Raw genomic sequence first — 21,246 nt, 5'->3', positions numbered from 1 at the left:
TTGCCCACAATCAAATAAAATTTTAAACCAAGTCAGCATCATTTAAACAAATGGAACTCATACAGTCAGCTGACAGAGCTCTACTATAAGTGAAGCACATTTGATCCTTAATTCCAAACCTTACGAGCAGACAACAAAAGGCAACACAAAAACTTCTCCTTCCTCTCCCTTCAGGTGCTCGAACACTCCCACAGGCCCCTCCACCTTAAGAAGGGAGACTTCTACTCCTACCTGTCTCTCTCTTCCCATGACAGCGACTGCGGCGAGGTCAGTCAGTGCACAGAGGACAAGAGCTCCACCCCAGCACCCTACAGCATCCCGTCATATGTCACGCCAACGCAAGGCCTCCACAGCCCGAGCCCTGAGCTGTTCACAAGCACCAGACAGCAAATTTCAGCGTCTCCCGGCCTCGGAACCAAAAACAAAGTCTGCGCTCTTGATCTAAAGTCTGCTGACAGCGAAACTTATTGTGCCGCTGATGGTACCCATGAAGAGCAAACTAGCCCCTCTCTGTCTCTGCCTCCCAGCCCTGACATCAGGGAAGAGGTGACTCTGTTTGAAGCCTGTACAGAGGAGGTTTATCTAGGCCCGCCTCTCTGCTACAGCATGGTTCTCACCAAGAAACCACGGTACTTCTTTCTGAAGGAGAATTTTGAGTCCCCCCTGTCATTTGGCTATGAAATGAATGACAGCGTACCTTCGCTGTCTTGCTTAAACAACAATCTTCAGTCTACGTCCGATGACGGGCCCAATTCTCCAGCAGATGACATTCTGGGTTACCTGTCTCTCTCAAAGCAGACAGTACGGGCGAAAAACCAGGATCAACTATATTTCCAAAGAACAAGTCCAGCAGAGGACACACAGAGCTCTTCCTCTACTTTCCTGGAGCCTTGTTACAGCTCATTTTCCACCTCCCCACCCTCAACAAGCGACGCCACCTTCCTCCAGGGGCCTGGCTCCAAACCAAAAGACTACCTTTCCTCTCTTCTTCCTCTTCCTGTGTCCTCCGGCACAGAGGAAGAGAAACGAGGTGAGCACCCGTACCTCCTCTGTGATGTTGCTGGAGGAGAAGTCGCGGCCGCTGCGAGTGTCAGCACGCCGCAGGAGGAGAGAAGTCGTAATGAGGGGCCTCCTTATCTTAATCCCCGGGCGCGTGTCGCCCCGATAGACTCCTCCGCAGCCGAATGTTTGGCAGATACTAAAACGCTTGAATCCAATATGGGCGCCGTAATGACCAAGATAAGTGTCTGCAGCTCCGCTACAAATCCCTCAAAAGAGCCAGCCACCACCGCCACGCGTATTAATCCCAAAATTAACTGCTTGGCGATGAGAGAAGCAGATAGGGGAGAGGGGGAGAGGCAAGGGGAGGTGGATACTCAGTGGGTGAAGTCAGAGGAGAAGGGGAGGAGAGGACGGAGGAGCTCGCAGCAGGAAGCGAAGACTGCGACAGCAAAGCAGGTTAGTGCTCCATGTATTAGCCTGATGTGCTATCTCAGGACATTATACATGGCCTTGATACTTGACTTTACCTCTCTACTCCAAGTATTAGTCCAAGCCCCTCAGTGGGCATGAATGTAATGAGGCCAGTATGTGTTTCTTTCATTTCCATTTCTGAGGCTGGACAGACATGCCAGGTGTTGATATGTGTGACCTGCCCTCTCCTCCTCCCTTTTCCCTTCATCCTCCTTATCCTTCCTCTTACTTTTCTTCACTACACACTCGTACTTGCATTCGTTTCCTTTTTTTTTTTTTCGCTTTTTTTTGCTAAACTTCTTTCCACACCTTTCTTTTAGTTTTTTTCACTTAATCTTTCTGTACTCTATTTCTATTTGTTATTTCTCATCCAATGCTCATCTCCTCTCCAGTGCACTTCATTTCTCCCTCTCCTTTTTCTACATATGTTATCCTCCCCCATTCTCTTGTGTTTTCTTCTTCCATCTTCCCTCTCTCCCAGTTATCCTTTTCTCACCATCTTCCTCACTTTCTCATCTGTCCTCCATCCCCCGTTCTCCTTTCTCTCTTCATTTGTTCTTCCTTTCCTCCTGCAAATATCTTTCCTGTCTTCCCCTTCTCTATGCCTTCTGCTTTTAGCGCTTCTTCTTATCCTCTCTGCTCCTCTGCTTCATCCCTCTCTCTTCCCTCTGGTGTTAATGGAAGGGGGATTTGCAGACTTCTCAGTTTTTTAGTTAAAAGGTTAAGGTCCACAGAACAACATCAGCATAATTACTATCAGTCAGATTTCATTAGGATTCATCAGCTAAGAGCTTTCCCTTCCCGCAGTGATCGTTCAATTCATTTCATCGCTGAATTAGCCTGTTTGTGCTCTTTTTAAGTCTTCTATTTCTTTATGCAAATGAGTAAGGGATTTTTTTTTACCATCTCTGCAACCTTGCTAGTTCCCCTCTTTATCAGTGTTGTCGCTTTTTAAAAGAACAACAGCCAGCTGAAGAGTTTGTTTAATTTTTAAACTAGTTTCTAGTTGGTTTTCATGCAGTCGTTTCTATATCCTGCACATAGTCACCACTACTGGTGCCTCGAGGCACCAGTAAACACCCAGTATACTGGTGCACCATACACACCATACACCATAAACACACCCAGTACTGGTCCTGTTTGAGAAAAAACTTACATTACAGCTTTTCCTTCTAAGGAGGCAGGACAGTTGGTGTAAGTTGCAAATCTGTTAAGCAAAAGATCACGGTTTCCTAGGTTTGGGTTTTTCACTTCACTTCCTTTTTGGTCTTGCTTTTATGCACTCTTTAGGTTTAGGCATCAGTGCTACTTGTTTAGAACTGGAAAAGGTTGTGGTTTAGGGGAAAATACACACTGTGACTAAATTAATTTTGTATAGTGAAAAATGATGCTTGAAGAGGCTATAACCAGGCTTCCGCATGTGATGAGTTCGGAAAGAGATCGTGTCACAGTGTGTCACAGTATTGAACCCAAGGGAAACCTCGAGTGTATATGTCTTTAGCATGAATTCCAGTTAGCTAGCTTTTTAACTTGTAGGTGAGCTGACTGGGAGCAAGACAGAATAAAACACTGGCATTGCTTAATGGTTGTAAAATGAATCTAATGTGGAAATGCCTAAAAAGACCTGTATTTTTTTTGAAGGCTGCCAGATGGAGATGGTTGTGGTTGCAAGAAGACTTCTGATATATAGAAGTATAGAAGTAGGACGAAGGAAGGAAAACAGCTTTCAGACATGGTCTCTGTGAATGCTTGCTTTCTGAATTCATGCATTCTCTCATGGTACATCATACTGAGTAAAAAATTAAGTCTTACTCATACAGTGTGTCAAAACAGAGGATTATCTCTCATTGGCTAATGACTGGTTAATCAGTAGTCATTAGAAAATGAGCGTGCAGATTCACAGTCAGGCCCCATCCTTCTCATTACATCCGTTATTTTAGTTTAGTCTGGTTTAGTTTTGGCAACTAATATGGCAATGGTAGAAAGACTCAACTCAAGTCTTAATAACAGTAGCTATGTTAAGCTTTTATACTGTCTGTAACTGGTAGTAAACAAATTAACTTAACAGCACAACAGGCTAGGTCACCAGCTAACCTTCCCAATAGTCCATATTGCTTCTACCCTCCAGCACCACCATATTTAACCGAGTATCAACATTCTTCCAAACATTGGCATGCTTTGTTAGCATTAAGTTTAAATCTCTGTAACAATGAGTTTAAGTTTTGTCTTTTACAGCTTTCCTGACAATAATGGCTGGAAAATCACCCTTTAGGAGATCAGAGACAGAGGCGTTTACTTGTTTGTGTCAGATCCCTATAGTAATTAGCCAACTTTCTTCTTTTTATTATGGAAATGTGACTTAATTAACAGCTGAAATGAAAGTGAAGCAGGGCTTTGGGCATGGCGGCCATTACAGTGGGAATTCAACATGCAAATTTGGCAGTACTGTGACCTTTACCAAATCAAATGCACAAATATCTAAAAGAGATGTAGCACAGCAGGCCAACTACTATGAAAAAGGTACTAAAAGAAGAATAAAAAACTAAGGAATTTTTTTTTAAGTAAAAAAACATTTTTTGTCAGAAATATTACATTAAAATGATTTATATTAGTTTTTCATGGATATAATTATTAGTTTGTGAGATTTATTCTCAGTATTTTTCATTATTTAACTTTTGCTTTCTTAAGATTTTGTTGATTATAGAACTATTTGATTGTAGCTTTCCTTTTGTGTTTTTGAATATTTATTTTTCTCAGTTGTTAACAGAATCACCAGACCTGCAGCAGCGGTTTTGTCCTGGTTTAGTGTTCTCATTAGTTTTTAATTTATTAAAATAGCAGCAAACAGATGAAGGAAATAAAAAGCAAAAGTGGGGGTAGATGCGCCTCTGCTAGCTTATGTAAGCGGAACTGTATGCATATGTGTATCTGTGTTTGTGTGCATGACTTCCTGGTATTGGTATAAGTATGTGGAGGGATAATAGCTACCCAAGTATTACAAAGCGATTAGTTGCGAACCAATTAAGAGAGCGTAGTGAAGTGGGGGAGAGAATTGTTTTCGGCCTGATGCTCATTGTTTTAATTTGTAACTTTTCATCAGTTTGGGCTCAAAGAAAGTGCAAGCCGATTAGGAAACAAAGACAAACAACATTTCAGGCTGATAATGCTGTTTTGATTTATTCTTCTCTCCCTTCTCGTTTGTCTCTCTCCTTTACTCACTTTTTAGCCATACATCGCAACTCCCTACCGTCTCTTTCTCACTGTTGAAACAATGAAACAAAAATGACCGAACAATTTTTCCCATCTTTTCTTCCTCTCTTTCTCTACTTTGTTCTTTAATTTGATTTAGGTATTTGTTTCAATGTTCCTAATTTTTCCACAACGCTCTGTTTCTCTTTTTCTCTATTAGGGGAGCTCTCAGTTAAGTGCCAGGACAGCCCAGGGGCGGAGCCAAGCCTCAGTGAGACAGCCCACCTACAGGACGGATACCATCAGGGTAGGTTAAGACACGGGAAAAGAAGTCACATATGGTGTTACAGCATTTTCACCATCATTTATCTATCCATCACTGGACACATTTAGACTAGGGATATTGTGTGATTACTCTATTGGATTTGGCAGTGCTCTACTCCTGTATTATGTATTGCTGTCACTGCCTACCGAATCAATCACAGAAAGGCAGAAGCCAAAACAAAGGCTGTTATGATAATGTCTTGTATGGTGAATTTTTGTATACCTGATTTAAATTATAATGAAATGTGCTATATAAATAAAATTGCCATTGCCATTTCCAATTGTATAAGGGCTTAAAGTTATGTGTTATTACCCAGCAAACACTGAATAGCTATTGTCTTGTTATGACATATAGTCATTGAATCGTACTGAATAGATATAAAATGAAAGATGAACCAACACCAGAATTATTTCCTGCTATCTCTTTATTTATTAGAATAAAATGAAATTAACACAAAAAGAGTTTCTTAACTGGAAGAATCAGAAGAAGACAAACATCTCACCTCATGTGTGACTTAACCTTAACCCCTAATGGCTTTCTTCCACTTATCCTGAGTTAACTCGCTACACATTAAAAAAAGAGCATTCCCGTGTCCATGATGCTGACTTTGCAGCCAGACGATGTCTGCAATGTCAGAACATGCCACAAATGAAATAGAATTTACATGTGCAAAACCAAAAAGTGTTGTTTATCTTGGTTTATATTATGTGATTATTTGTCAAAATATCTTCTCAAATGTCTCATTTGTTTGTGTTTTGTGAATTCAGGTTCAGGCTGTAACCCTAATGATGGGAGTTTTAATGGCTTTCACATAAATGATGCAAATTGAAATACTGTAATAGTCACCTCACATGTGTCGTAATGTCTTGTTAATAACTATAAATTTTATAAACTAACTGTGGCTATTCTGCATTATGCTGGGTCCACACAAACAGTGAATTTATTTTGCTTTCATCTTACTCTTTCTTTTTAAAATCAAATCAAACCAGGAAGCTGCAGAACAAGAACAAAAGCCATCACTGACACAATCTGTGTGTGTGTGTTGGAGCGTGTGTATGTCTGTGACTGTGTATGTGTGTGTGCGCCTGTGTGTGTAAGAGAGAAAGAGATGTGGCCGCCCTATGGGTGCCTCCAGGGCTAAGCAAACCCTACTGCCCCCATACTCTAAACACACAAACATGCACATGCACACACCCCTGAGGGCAGGGCATAAGAGTCCAGGTAGAAGCTCTGACAGCCCAACAGCTGCAGGTTAGACAGACATGTTGTACACACATGCACACACGCACACACACAAATGTGCATGCACAGACTTATCAAGAGGGCAAACCCACATACACAACAAAATGAAAGAGCAAAATCAAGCTCAGTGAGCACACACACTGCATGTAACACCATGACAAAAGGACACACAAACACTTACATACACACATCATACCAGCGATGTGTACAGCTGGTCCTGACCCCCATGGCGTGGCCCAGTCTAGCCCACCTGTTCAAACACACACACACACATACACACACACACACATACACACACATACACACACACTGTACACACAGACACAGGTGCAATTAAAGCAATCCTGAATGCGACTCATGATGTGCTCTGTGACCCAGACAGCAGAAGGTCTGCAGCAAAACACACAGGAGCGAGAGGGTGTGTGTGTGTGTGTGTGCATGTGTGTTTGAAAGTGTGTTCAGGCTTCATCGCTTACTCATGTTTGGAAAGTTTCATCACAAAGAAGACTGGACGAAGCTGAATATCGATACACACCTTATGTACATGGAATGGAATAGAGAGCGCTGCTGAATGTATAAAACATCAAATTATTCAATACAATTCATGCTGTAAAAGAACAACTGAAAAAATGTAATATATTCAGCATTTAATAGATTCACAACAAAAAGTAAATAAGAGGGAAAAATTATCTGATGTGGAAAAGCATATCTTCAGAAAGGTTTCATTTCGAATGCATATTACAGCTTTAAAATGCACAGTAACACTTGAGTCTCAGCTGGCTGAATTCATCTTGAGTAATCTTTTGGTAATATGAAAAAAAGGCATTTATTGAACTTTTTTTCCACGGTGGATTAATCTACATTAACTACAGTGAATATTTTGTTGGCTGGACTGTATATGTCAGGCTGAGTACAGGTTTTGTTTGGTTTTGTTTTAGTCATTAGATTTTTTTTAATTGTAACAACCTCACCAGATTCCTGTATGCTGACAAAGTAAAATCGAAAGTTCAAGATGTCCTGGTCAGGATAATCTTGCTTTTAAAAAGGGGGTCATTTGGACTGCTTTCAGCAATACCATAGATGTTATTTTGAGATCTTTCAGTACAAGTCTTGCTCTGGCTTCTAACTTGAGTGTTCATGTTCACAAAATTGGCAAAGTGTGTCAAATCAGGCAAATGGAAAGAGTCTTGGTGTGGTGAAAAAAACTCCAGTTCAATGCGCACCGTAGCTGAACGGTGGCACACAGTTTGTTTGAGATCCAAGTTGATTGTCTCAACTAGTGGCAAAGTCACCATAAGCAAGGAAACCAAAGCAGTGATGAAGCAGAAGTTGATGCTTCCTCTCAAAGCTTTCTTGACGTGCCCAAAAAGATGACCTCGATCAGCCAAATTGATTGGCAGTGTGGGGCAGCATAAACGGTATAAACACTATAAACTGCTTAAAGGGAGTGACTAATATGTTATGTTTTCATCAGCTTTGCTCTAACAAACCTACTCTTTCTGTCCATCCATTCATCCAGAGACCAGCCGTGTTGGGAGCAGGAACCTCCAGGATCCAGCAGTAAGCGAGCGCCTTTCGTCTTCTTCATCGGTGAAGTGATCTCTCTTCTTAGCCTCATCACTCTGGATGGCCCCTCTCTGTTCCTGGAGCTTTCGCATTTATCATCTCTCAGTTCTCACTGTTGTAATTCAAGACTGACTCATTTAATCATTTCAGGGTGACCTTCAAATTGATTGTCAACTGATTCTTAGTCAGAGTCTTTATGTCTTATTTCAGGGTTGAGCTTGTGATTATGCTGCAGCTTTGGGGTTTGGCTGAGCATATTTATGAGTTAATCTGGGGACAGTATATAGAATATGAAAATACAATCATTAGGAGAAAGATGTTAAGAGTTATAAAGAAAGTATTGTAGCAGAATTATGTCCAGCAACAATTTGCAAACTGTTTCAAGGTGACTAAGGGCAGAGAGATATTATATATGGGCCATGACTCATAAAATTTAATGTCATGTCCGTTACATAACACTGGGCTAAAGAGGAAAATACACTGAACAACACAGACTAGCTTTACTGTTTAAATGCCGGCAATGCAAAATCAGCCTCATTTTCATTTTGCTATGTTTTGTAGCTTGTTTTGACTATTTAAAACAATTTAACAGTGCTACCTGAGCTTTTAAACTTTCAATAAGCAGTAAATTTAACTAATGTGAGTTGTTCAGAAATCAGGTGGAATTTACTGTACTTTTTTGAATTTCTTTTCTTGGGGCTAGTTTGTTTTATTTCCTAGAGGCTGGTTTTTCCACAAAGAAAACATGTTACATTAATACACAGAGGTAATCTGGTTCAATTGTTACTGCTAAATTCATGCAATTAATCTAACTGACTCAACATAAAATGGAAAAGGTTAGATATTAAAAAAAAAGTTGAAATGATATATAAAACAAAAAAGATATCAAAGGCCAATCAGATTTTTTGGAGAGTTTGAGAATCAACGCTATAAGAATAGCAGCAGAAAAACAACCATGATGTGGTGATGAGCATAAATGAAATCAGTGTGTCACTGTGTAGAGCACTCCACAGAAACATGAATAATAAATTCAACTACAAGTCATTCAAGTCTTCTATCAGAGGTTCTGGACAGCTGCCCATTTTCTGTTCCTGAAAATGATTTGCTACTGGTCGGTTATGACAAAAGAAGACAAAATTATCACTGTTTCCAAACAGAAATCACCTAACATGAACAAAACCCGAGGTTGAGTGAATAAAACGAAATAACAGCTCAGTGAAACCTGCATCCTGTCAGGCGTTTTCTGGACATCTATGGCAGCTCTGTCAACTGGGCGATGGGTTTGTTTCTTTGGCAGGTATAGCTATGGAAACTTTATTTGACCAATAAGGGGCATAAAGACTGAAAACAAGGTGGCTGAGGGAAACATCTGACTTTTATATAACTGCCTAATTGATTTTTTGCTTCACTTTTTTAATTTCTAAGCAAAAGACCTAAATTCAGTTGACCTGAAGTCAAAGAAACTGGAGCTCTGATTTTTTCAGATTTTTCATTTTCTGTTTCTGTTGTCTCACATCACTCCTCAAAAGCCTCTGGTTCTATAATATTCTGGAGCTACCTCAGTATTGGTTGTGACACTGTACATCTTATCTTTACCAAGTCTGCTTCTTACTGTATCTAAGTTGGTGTTTTTACACTGCAGTTGTAAACGCTCTTTTCTTACAGCACACTGCTTAAAGTTACATAGCCCAGTGTTTCAGCATGTAACTTCCTAAAAATAACACTTGCTAGATTGTGTAAGTTTTCATAATCTGCTACTGTCACATGGTCAGTTTCATTAGGTCTGCTCACAGTGGTTGTGGTAGAAGCCCGTCATTGTAGTAGAAACAGCACTAAAATTGAGTTGTGGTGTAAGTTAGTGGATCGCTAAGCCATGGTTCTATAATCAAATAAATTAAACTAAATTTATTTAAGATATCAGGAAAAAAGATTTGGAGGGTGGGAAGAGCTTAATACTAACAGACATGAAAACACAAGTGATGATAAGAGAAAAAAAATTAAGGGTATGTTAAAAAATATTACAAATATTAACCTCACTAAAACAGCTCTGCTGGCATTAATCTGTTTTGTTAAACTCTTACGATTAAGGTACAAAGAGCACACAAAGTCGTCTTATACTGCATAGAAAAACATAAAAGTGTATTTCGACTGAACAAAGCAATTACTAAGGATGTGTGTGACTAATTAAATATTAAATGCTACCTTTGCTGGTCAGCTTCAGAAATGCCAGTCATTTGAAGTAGTTATTGAAATTTAAGTATAAAAGTAAACTGTTAGTTCTAAGATCAACCAGATCCACCAACTGGGGCTACAGTCCCAAAAGACAGCAGCACCCTGCTCTCTGAGCAGTTGTATGCTAGCTTGTCAGTGTAAACTGGCATATAACCATCAAACAGAGCAATATGTAACCACATTCTGCGTTCTACTGGTTCTCTGTGGATGTTACGCTAACAGAAATTAAAGCTCTTGGTCCCAGCTGTAGAGTCTTTAGCGCTAGCACTACTTAGACTAGCATTGTTAAGGTTAGCTGCACTTGGCAAATGAACCAGACTGGGTGCTTGTTTTGCACAAATTTCAGCAACATTTTCAATACAGTCTGTTAAAGAACTGCAGTTAACTGTTTAAATGGCTCTAAAATACATGTTTGTATCAGAAAAATCAGACAGGTCTTCTAGTATAAATAATTTTCTCCTTTGACTATTACAATAGTCCCTAGGAACATCGCTATTTACTACCTAGAACACAGACTGAAGGAATCGGACACAGTTAAATCCTTCTCATCCATTTCTAGAGGTCATTCGGATCTGTCTTTATCTAACACTGCTAAATCTTAAGACGTGTCTCCACAAGTACTGAAATGGACAGTATTATTACTTTGGTAATAATTACACTTATGACAATTTCAGTGAATATGAAGTGCTTACTCCTCATTTGATGCACTGACCAGTTAGTTCTTGGTGAAACTTAGGAAAAGACATAGAAGAGTTGTTCTTGTTTTAATTCCAGCTAGCTGATTATGTCATAGCTCTCAAGCTTTTTGCAATTGAGGATTCAAAGATTAATGTACAAACACTGTCTTTTTTGGGAGGGAGGTTGTCTGCTTTTGCAGTTAAATGCTGCGACTCATTTTCTCCAGGTTCCCCAAGTCAAGTCTAAAGTATATACCTGTCCAAAGGCAGGTGTATGATAAGTACTGCCTAATTTGGACAGAATTTTGAGAAAGTTCCTTGAGAACTGTCCTGCTTTGCAGACTCATTGAACATACCCTAACCGTGTCTTGTAGGGTAAATTTGTGACGATACTATAGTGAATCCTCTATAGATCATTCAGTTTGAGGTTGAGCCTGTCTCTTTCAGAACCAGTATAACCTTTCAAAGTGCTGCTTGATAGTCAAACCAAATATGAAAAAAGACAAAATTCTCTGCTAAACCAGGTGTCCAAAAACAAAAGGAACAAAAAAACCCCAACATAAAAACAAAATGGTATTCTATCTATGCAACACGACCAAAGTTGGTGAGAGCTGAAGTGGTGTTGTGTAGACATTACAGTTTGATCACTGTTGATGGGACGTGTGTTGTATTAATACTGCTGTATGTATTTACACAAATATTGTATCATGTATCATTTTCTTTCTTTTTTTTTTTACCTTCTGGGCGACTCCTGAGATGACGATTAGCAGTGACGCTAGAGTTTGGGATTGGTGCCGAGACAAGTGTGTGTAGGACAATATAGGATTTGAAATCTTTAAAGTATAATTGTGTGCCTTGCTCCACTGTTACTTCTCCTACCTTTTTTTTTTCAAATAAATACACTGCTTTCCCAGGTAGAAAACATGCAACATGCAAGAAAAAAATGTTAAAAAAAAAGAAAAGAAAAAACAGCAAGGTTCATGTTGAGCTTGTGTATATATGTAAAGGTGTAAACCTTGATGTAAAATGCAAGAGGGGGGAATGCTTGGAGTCTGTGTTTTTCTCTTTATGTGGTCTGTGATGTGAAATATCTTTATTATTAGTACTGCCATAAAGAGCTTGAGTGCATGGTTCCTGCTAACTAAAGCCAACTGAAATAAACTTAATTTATTGGAAAACAATTCTGTGATTTTGTGTTGTGCTTTGTTTATTTTGTTGTTTTGTATCTCTCATTTTGATTAGAGCAGAAATCATGCTGGACCTAATACACAGGGGAGACAAGTTACTGGTGATCATGTGATTTGATCTAAGTGCTTCAGAAAAGCATCAAAAGTTCAAAAAAGCTCATTCTAGAGAGAGTTGGGAAAACAACCTTGAAGATGTGAAGTTGGTTGGATGAGTGGGGCATTTATGATGCATATTTACCAATTATTACATAATAACTTCCCATTTCTTTCTTCATTACATTTTGACACGCTGTTGTCTACCATTTACTACTACTTTCAACACATGGGATATCCCAATAGACCCTAACCCTATGAGACTGCAAGCAAATGTGGTCTGCTAGTGTCACCAACTGTGGATTGTTTTCTTGTCTTATTCCTTTTAGGGGTCACCACAGCATCTCCATCTCACTCTATTCTTAGCATCCTCCTCTGTCACACCAACTCTCTGCATGTCCTTCATCTATAAACCTTCTCTGAGGTCTTCCTCTTTTCCTCCTGAGCAGCAGCTCCATATTCAACATTCATCCGTCCTCTGCACACGTCCAAACCATCTTAGCCCTGCCTCTCTAACATTGTCTGTTGACAACTAAACCTGAACTGTCCCTCTGATCTACTTATTTCTAAGCCTTTCCATTCTGGTCCCTCCCAATGAAAAATGTCCTTTCTTCAGCTGTGCCACCTCCAGTTCTACTTCATGTCTTCTTTACTTGATTCTACATCCAAACCTGAATAAATACTGATCATTTATACACAATTTATTAAATTCAGCATCACAAATCTGGTCATTTTCTTTTTCGAAAACCTTTCTGTGTGTACAAATGTCTAAAACTACACGCAACATCTCCCGCGCTCACTCACCAAACCTTAAATGTGTGTGCACCAATCACACCCATTCAGGTGCACCAATAACCGGATACTTGATCACGTTGCATGCCCACTTGGGATTTTGAGACAAATTTAACATTGTCAGCTGTTCGCAGATAGACAAATTTAAGATTGATTCAAGTTACAGCAAGTAATTCTTAAGATTACCTGCCCACACTGGGCTGGTTTGCAGTTGTTGTTTGGTACACAGTTCTTCTACACTGAAATCAGAACTGGAGTTCTGATATTTTCCTATGACAAAAGCAGTGTGTCAGGCCCTCAATCATCTGAAATGCATCATTAACATTTTTTTCATCTCCCAAAGATATATATTTGTGCCTTTAATAAGACCTGTTTTCCTGCTGCCCCAAGCTTAGCTGCTTACCTTCACCCTGCACACACAGATGCAAAGTTTTAACTGCAGAGGAGATGAGGCACAATTGAAAGCTGAAGAATGTGATTGGATATGATGATAAACACTCACTTTGGCAATATTACTTGAACATTAAACAATGTTTACTTCATCAGAAGGAGGTCAGATTGTGGAACCAGGAAATGCTACTGATAACACAGTGAGGATGGCTGGATAATGGGGAGGATGGGCAGAGGAATAAATGGGATGTTTTTGTATGCTGAATATAAAGGCATACTGTATGAATCTCTTACTCATACTGCAAATCAATATGTCCCTGATTGCAGAGAGTCTCCTTGATAACATAATTTAAATCTGAACTTGACTTAATGTTGTTGGTTTGGCGATAAAAATTCTCTTTTCCATTCAGAACACATCACACACGAATGTGCCATACTCAGATTCCTATAAACCAATTAGCTTTCAGAAAATATTTTCTGAGGCTGAAAATGACTATTGCTGTGGTATCAACCCGTGGCAATATTACTTGAAATTATATCAGAGAACAACTCTTGCAAAGCCATGTTTCCTTTGGAAAAGATAATGGTGACTCGAAATATGTTAGCTTGTCTTTCTACTAGTAAGCAACAGTTTACTCTTGTTAAGCACACACTGATGCATATGTGCTGTATGTAACTCAGTATTAATTACGCAAAGGCAAAAGTACAACTTATTACAATCTGTAAACTTTATGTTATGAATTCATGTGACCATTCCAGTCAGGGCGGAACAACAACTACAAGAAATACATCCAGGAATGTTTTTCCTGGATGTCACTGAGGTAAATACTGCGAAAAGCTGCTCTGGCTTTCTAGCTTTTCATTTCACATGAATCTACAACCAAAAAATTGCCGCTACATAAGATAAGAAACACTTTATCACAAACGTTGGGAAACTGCTGTGTTACTGCAGCCAAACATAAAAAACCTCCAACATTAAAAAAATAATAATTTAATAAAATGAATACAGCATGGTGGCACGGTGGTTAGCACTGTTGCCGCACAGCAAGAAGGTCCTGAGTTCAATTCCACCATCAGGCCGGGGTCTTTCTGTGTGGAGTTTGCATGTTCTCCCCGTGTTTGCGTGGGTTCCCTCCGGGTACTCCGGCTTCCTCCCATGGTCCAAAGACATGCAGTTAGTGGGGATAGGTTAATTGGTTAATCCAAATTCCCCATAGGTGTGAATGCGGGAGTGAATGTGAGCGAAAATGGTTGTCTGTCCCTGTGTGTTAGCCCTGTGACAGACTGGTGACCTGTCCAGGGTGTACCCCGCTTCTCGCCCTATGACAGCTGGGATAGGCTCCAGACCTGTGGTCTGAACTTTGTGTTCAGACCACAGAAACTTTCTTTGCGCTGATTGTTGTTGTGATTTGGTGAGTATAACTGAATTGAACTGAATTCAAAGTAATATAACAGTAAAACCATGTGATCTTATAAGTGATGTGTCCAAACAATTTGATAGGATTCATAGGTGACTGCCATTGGAAAAAGTCATCAAATATTTTGTTTTCAATCAGTTATTTAAAAGTTGTGAAAAGTAAATTGAAATTACTATATATTCAACAAAAAGCGACGTCTTACCCCAGAAAGGTTGAGACAGCAACATTGTTTTCTTGGCCTTATAATCACACTGACGGTTGGGTCCCCCCCATAGTGGACCTCTCCTACAATGCAGTATTACTAGATGGAAATGTTCAAATGTAACCAAAAAAAGTATATCATAATCTTTATCTACATGTAAATTATATTCCTGTTTTCGTGTGACCTTATTTGTGCAAGCCTCAGGGCTGCCATAGTGTTCATCAATTGTCCCTCTACCCTTTCAATCCAGTGAAATAGGCTGCTGTTGTGTGACATCTGGTTAGCACCATAGGATAAGGTGTGATTTGAAAAATGAAGCTGTAAATATGATTTCACCCCCAGGGATGCAGTTCATTATAGCATATATGTCCTCATGGACAAAAGAATCAAATATCAAAGTTTTACTAATGAAGCTTTAAATAGTGTCTAGCAGATGGCCAACTAATATCTAGTACATCAGCTAGACGCCATAATTTTGGAGCAGCTTTTTAACCATGAATTACATACCTAGTTAATTCCTGCTTTAAAGTTGATATCACTGAAAATAGGCATGTATGAAAACCAAACAAGATTTTGAAATCCATAATAACCTGTTTTAACTGATTGACTAACTGACTGGAGTTAACTTTAAGAGCAAATTTGTTCAGGAAAGACAAATAAGTATTAGATCATGTAAGAGTGTGAACTGTTGCCTGTCTCTATGTTGGCCCTGAGGTGCACCAGTGATCTGTCCACAGATTGGCACCAGCTTTTTTGCAACCTGATATGGATCAAATATTCACTTCCATTCAATTTTATTTATACAGCGCCAAATCACAACAACAGTCACCTCAAGGTGCTTTATATTTGTAAGGTAGGCTGCACAAGAATACATGCAGAGGAAAAACCCAACAATTATACGACCCCCTATGAGCACTTTGGTGACAGTGAGAAGGAAAAACTCCCTTTTAACAGGAAGAAACCTCCAGCAGAACCAGGCTCAGGGAGGGAGGGGTGGCCATCTGCTGCGACCATTTGGGTAGAGAATATAACAAGTACCATCAGTCACTTTGGTCAGTAGTTCTTTCACTGGAAATAAGACTTTCAAAATTTCAAACACCACACAGAAACCTTCATGTGTAACAAAACAAACTATTTACTGGTACAAAACAAAACAAAATCTTTTGGCATCACATTTATTCAAAACAGTCCATCACGTTTATTAAAATTATTACCTGACAGTCTTGCCAGGGGAGGTCACTGAGGCCCCCCCACCCCCCGGTGATGCCCCTGCTAGCCAGGATTACTTCTTAGATAAGATAAGATAAGATAAGATAAGATAAGATAAGATAAGATAAGACTTTATTGATCCCACAACGGGGAAATTTTTGCGTCACCTCAGCTCAGGTACAGATATCAGAAGTAAATACAAAAATACAAATAAGTACAATCAATGAAAAAAAGTAAGATAATACACTATATACAATGGTAGCATACACAGTATGTGATTATGGATATGGTTGGAAATATGGAAGACATAAACTATATAGCTTGACATAACTATTGTACCACTACTATTCCTATGTATAGACATGTACACACACATGTACACACTAAATATACATATGTATACATATACATACATATATACCTGCACATGTCCATACACATGGAAGGTCCATTATGCATGAAGTGGTGACCGTGGATGTTCACAGTGTCCAGTGGCTTATGACATCGTGATTGAGGAGTTATAGAGTCTAACTGCTGTTGGGATGAATGATCTGCAAAAGCGCTCCTTCCTGCAGCGAGGGTGTTTCAGTCTCTGACTAAAGGAGCTGCTCAGCCCACTCACATACTCATGCAGTGGGTGATGTGGGTTGTTCATGATGGATGTCAGCTTTACTAACATCCTCCTCTTGCCAACCACCTCCACAGACTCCAGGGGACATCCCAGCACGGAGCTAGACCTTCGCACCAGTTTGTCAATCCTGCTCCTGTCCCTGTCCGTGCATCCACTCCCCCAGCAGGCATAGAAAAGGGCAGATGCTACCACAGTGTCATAGAATATCCTTAACAGAGTCCTGCAGACTCCGAAGGACCTCAGTCTCCTCAGCAGGTGGAGTCGACTCTGGCCCTTCTTATACAGGATGTCTGTATTTGTAGTCCAGTTCAGTTTATTGTTGAGGTGAACACCCAGGTACTTATAAGAGTCCACTATCTCAATGTCTTTCCCTTGGATGATTACTGGTGTTGTAGGGGGTGACTTCCTCCTGAAGTCTATGATCATCTCCTTTGTCTTGCCGGCGTTGATTTGGAGTATGTTGGTCTCACACCAGCCAACAAAATCACTGATGACCCCCCTGTATTCCTGATCATTCCCGTCTGATACGCATCCAATGGCTGTATCATCTGAGAACTTCTGTAGATGGCAATCGTCCGAATTATAACAGAAGCCTGAAGTGTAAAGGCTGAACAGGAAAGGTGAGAGAACCGTGCCCTGTGGTGCCCCCGTGCTGCAGATTACCACCTCGGACACACAGTCATGGAGCCTCACATACTGTGGTCTGTTGGTAAGGTAGTCGATGGTCCATGCAGTCAGCTGTTTGCTTACTCCGACTCCCTCCAGCTTCCCTCTCAGTAGTGCAGGTTGGATGGTGTTGAAAGCACTGGAGAAGTCAAAAAACATGATCCTCACAGTGCTCCCCACCTGCTCTAGGTGAGAGAGGGATCGGTGTAACAGGTAGATGACAGCGTCATCCACCCCAATTCCAGAACGGTAGGCGAACTGCAGGGGGTCCATCACTGAGCCCACCAGTGGCCGAAGGTGGTGCAGGATATCCCTTCTTATATTGCTTTAATTACTTTTAATCATCATGTCACAAATTCAACAAATGTAAGAGTAGAGAACAAGACACTACAGTTTACCAAGGAGGCGTATTGCAAAGTTCAGAATCAGCGCATTAAACAAAATAATGTCATTACAAATGCATTATTACCCAGCGCAGGCCCCGTATTCTTTTGTGTGTAATTCTTTATTAATTAAGCTGTTTCAAATTCTAACAAGAATGATACATGATAAAATATTTTTAAAATCATTTTTAAATGGCATCTCTTCAGTTTCTTTATTTGTTATCTGTTTAGTTAATATAACGTGGGTCTCCTGGAACAGCTTGGTTCAACAGTCAACCGGTAGTATTTGATTTAACTGATTAGTGTCTTTCCTCCTCCCCAGCCAGCAGTCTGCACTGTGTATTTAACAGTGTTGTAATGCTGTGCTCTGACACTTCCCTCTGTCTTTCAGAGAGTATCAGAGGAGAGCTGTCAGTGGATTAAAAAAATAGCAGTTAGCTGCAACAAAACACACTCCACATTAAAGTAAATTGCTTCTTGCGATTGTTGATAGTTTCTCATTGTTGCGTCCCTCTCGGTTGGAGCTGTGATGTTGATTGTGGCTGAAGGGGCCTTCAGATGACTGATAAGCATTGATGAATGAAAATGGAAATGGTTTTCAGCGTTTTGCCTTCAAAGGGAAATCAAAAACGGTGGAAGGAGAGGGGAGAGCAGAGGCGGGAGAATATTTGCCTTTTTGCAATTAACAAGATATGTTCTTTTTTTCTGTGGTCAGAAAAATGGAAATGGCTTTTAAGGTCGTAAAGGTCGAGCGCATCGAAGCATGGTGGCTCTGCAATTACTCTTCAGGCAGCAGCCTGATTGGGGGGAGGGTGGGGAGGGGACCAACCGTGCACCGATGGTCAAATTAACGAGATGACCGGCTCCCTGTCGAAAAGATCACATGTGATTACCGTACATCAAACAGACAGAGCGCTCAAATTATCTCCCCTCTTACTGTGAAGTCAGAGAAAAGGGGATAAAACACAGATGGACTGATTAGTTAAAGGCTTTAAATGTCAAAACTTTCACTGTCCACAGCTTGAATGGATGTGCTTCTCCTCTACTCAGCAGGCACGAGGGGGGTCGTCCTTTAAGTTTACACTAACTACAATAAATGGCTGTCTGCATGACACGATTAAAGCTATACTGGATATCATTGGACTCCTCTGTGAAGCTTATGTGAATTCTGTTGTGTCTGGTTTACTATAGCTACCTGCAAAATAGCGTCAAATATTAGGTTATTTTGGTTCCGCGCATTCTTACAGGAAGCCGAGGACTAGGCCGACTTCGTTTCAAAGTCCTCACAGTCCAGCACAAAGCTTCTCCCTTCTCCTGGCACTTCTCCTGAGTTGAAAATAGTCCAACATTTGGAACACCGACGCACTCGCCCAAGTCACTTCTCTGCTACCATAATCTAGAGGAAGAGTGACTAATGACATCCACAGCACATATAAACAATGGCTGAGGAGAAATTGATCCTGGCTGTCAACCCAGTTTTTTTTACAATCTAGCACTGATGATGGTTAGAAGCTAGCAACAGTAAGCACTCTAAAAAAGGACAAAATAGGCTCTCCCATGACAAAAGCTGCTACTCATGGAGACAGATGCTCAGCTTATTATTAAACTATTACACCTAGTAAGATTTTAATAGTGGCCTATACTAAAAGCTTTGGAGACGGCCTGCAAAAAGTCATTTTCACGTTGTATCAAATAAGCAGTAACCATGTTGTAAAAAGAGTTTTTCTTTCAATTGTCTCCGCACACAAGTTGAAATTCAAATTTGCAGAGAAATGGATTAGCAACAGCGTTGGTGGGATTCCTAGGATGGGACCCGGCTAGCTCTTGGAGGGCCTCCATGCTGCCGTTCATCACTCGCAACCTACCCTTCAGGCCACTCCTCTGTTTCCTTCACTCAGATGCCCACGCCCCGGTCTCGAGGAAAGTGCTCAAGAGGGCACCGGGAGGACTACTTCGAGCGCGCGAGCGGCCAGCTCACGCCAGCACAGGCGTTTTATAAGATTTTGGGGATTATCATTGTTCCACTCAGTTCACCCAGCGGTCCCACGTCGCAGCAGGGACAGCCGCGACAGAGTTTTCCCTCCTCTCCTTCTGGCACCCCCGCTCCCTCTTCCATGAGGAAGCAGTGATGTGAACCCATTTTTGTGTGTCATCATAGCAAACTCTGCTCCTTGAGACACCAACTGTAGCAGGAACTACCTCAGACGTTTTGGTGTTATGACTCGCAGTGTGGTGCAGACCATCCAAGAGTTTAGTGCTTTAGATTTTGGTAAGTGAAATTCTAGTGTTTCTGTAGTCTGTTACTTAATCTGCATGAATTAGCTGTTACATGTGTCTTTGTATTCCATGTATACAGTTCATGAATGTAGCTTGGTAACTAAACTTACTAGTATTACTAGTATATGTAAGTTAGCACTCCAGACATTCATCCATAAACATTACATCTGGTTGCAAAAAACGCAACACAGCATGGTAGCAGTGAAACTGTTTGTGTTCAAGCTGTAAAAACGCCTGTAAAATTTTGTGAAAGGGTTTGGTGAGTCAGTGAAGATCACTTGTGGCTGATGAGTGAAATGAGTTGGTGAGGATATGCCGAGCTTTTCTGTAAGTGCTGCCAATTTGGCCAATGGTAGCCTGTGTTAGCTGCTGTTAGCCTCTATTAGCTGCTGTTAGCCAACGGGTGAAACTATTTTTAAAGTGGATGAAATGTAGGATTTTTTGTGAATAAACTTTCAAGACAATTTAATCAAATAGCTTATGAGAGTGAACGTGTGATTTTTAGCATTTTTATTAAGATACTAGTAGCATTGCCACTTTGTGTTTTTGCTTCTTTTGAGATGAAGGGGACTGCTTTCTGACAATAAAACACAGGTATGAACCTTATCATGAGTCTGAAGAGGTTCAAATTTAAATGTTCCTTTGTGGCAAGTGATCGCCTATGACTTCTCTTTTCCTCTGCCTGTCTGCCATAGTACCTTTGTTGCCGGTCTCTAGCTGTATATGTTAAATGCATTTAGTCAAAAAGGAGATGTCCTTCCCAGCCACTGTATACAAACATGTTGGGAGAACATTGAGCATTCCACAAACCACCTTGATCCTATGGATTTTTAATAAATTTATTATAAGTTTGTAAGAAATGATCAGTTTGCAGGAAGATGTAATTACACAGTATTTTATGTATCCTTATAAGAATAATTCATTTTTTTTAATTAAATAACCTGAAAAAATGTACTGACTGTACCTTTTAGTATATAATAATCTTTTAAATATCTTTAATTCTTTTAGAACAGGGAACATTTTAAGGTTAACAAGGCAAACTGCATTTTGTTGCCTTGTACTTATGACATGTGCAATGAAAATAACGTTGAATTCTATTCTATTCTATTAAACTAAATACCCTTCATAGTCAAAAACACAAGAAGTTGTGTTTTTCAGAAAATGCTCTAATGATATCTGCACAGTGGTACATGACTGTTTTATGGTGCATATACTGTAATGGAATGCAGGTTATTATCCATATTTCATATATCATTAAATTTAAGGTTTTATTTAATTTTTTTCTCTTATTACC

At 40.1% G+C, this 21,246-nt stretch overlaps 1 protein-coding gene across 2 annotated transcripts in view; it reads left to right on the top strand.

Annotated features, from left to right (window-relative positions):
• The window catches only part of akap6 (A kinase (PRKA) anchor protein 6), a 215,407-nt gene extending 203,522 nt beyond the window's left edge, over nt 1-11,885 (top strand). For both annotated transcript variants that reach the window (XM_063496793.1, XM_063496794.1), the window contains exons 21-23: nt 175-1,458; nt 4,883-4,969; nt 7,749-11,885. In XM_063496793.1, the coding sequence (XP_063352863.1) occupies nt 175-1,458; nt 4,883-4,969; nt 7,749-7,793 (1,416 nt within the window). In that variant the 3' untranslated portion in view covers nt 7,794-11,885. The remainder of the gene's footprint in view (nt 1-174; nt 1,459-4,882; nt 4,970-7,748) is intronic.
• Nucleotides 11,886-21,246: the final 9,361 nt, after the last annotated feature.

Source organism: Pelmatolapia mariae, linkage group LG16_19 (genome assembly GCF_036321145.2).
Source record: "Pelmatolapia mariae isolate MD_Pm_ZW linkage group LG16_19, Pm_UMD_F_2, whole genome shotgun sequence".
Taxonomy (NCBI): domain Eukaryota; kingdom Metazoa; phylum Chordata; class Actinopteri; order Cichliformes; family Cichlidae; genus Pelmatolapia; species Pelmatolapia mariae.
The sequence above is the reverse complement of the archived record's forward strand: the minus strand, read 5'-3'. Positions and strand labels throughout refer to the sequence as shown.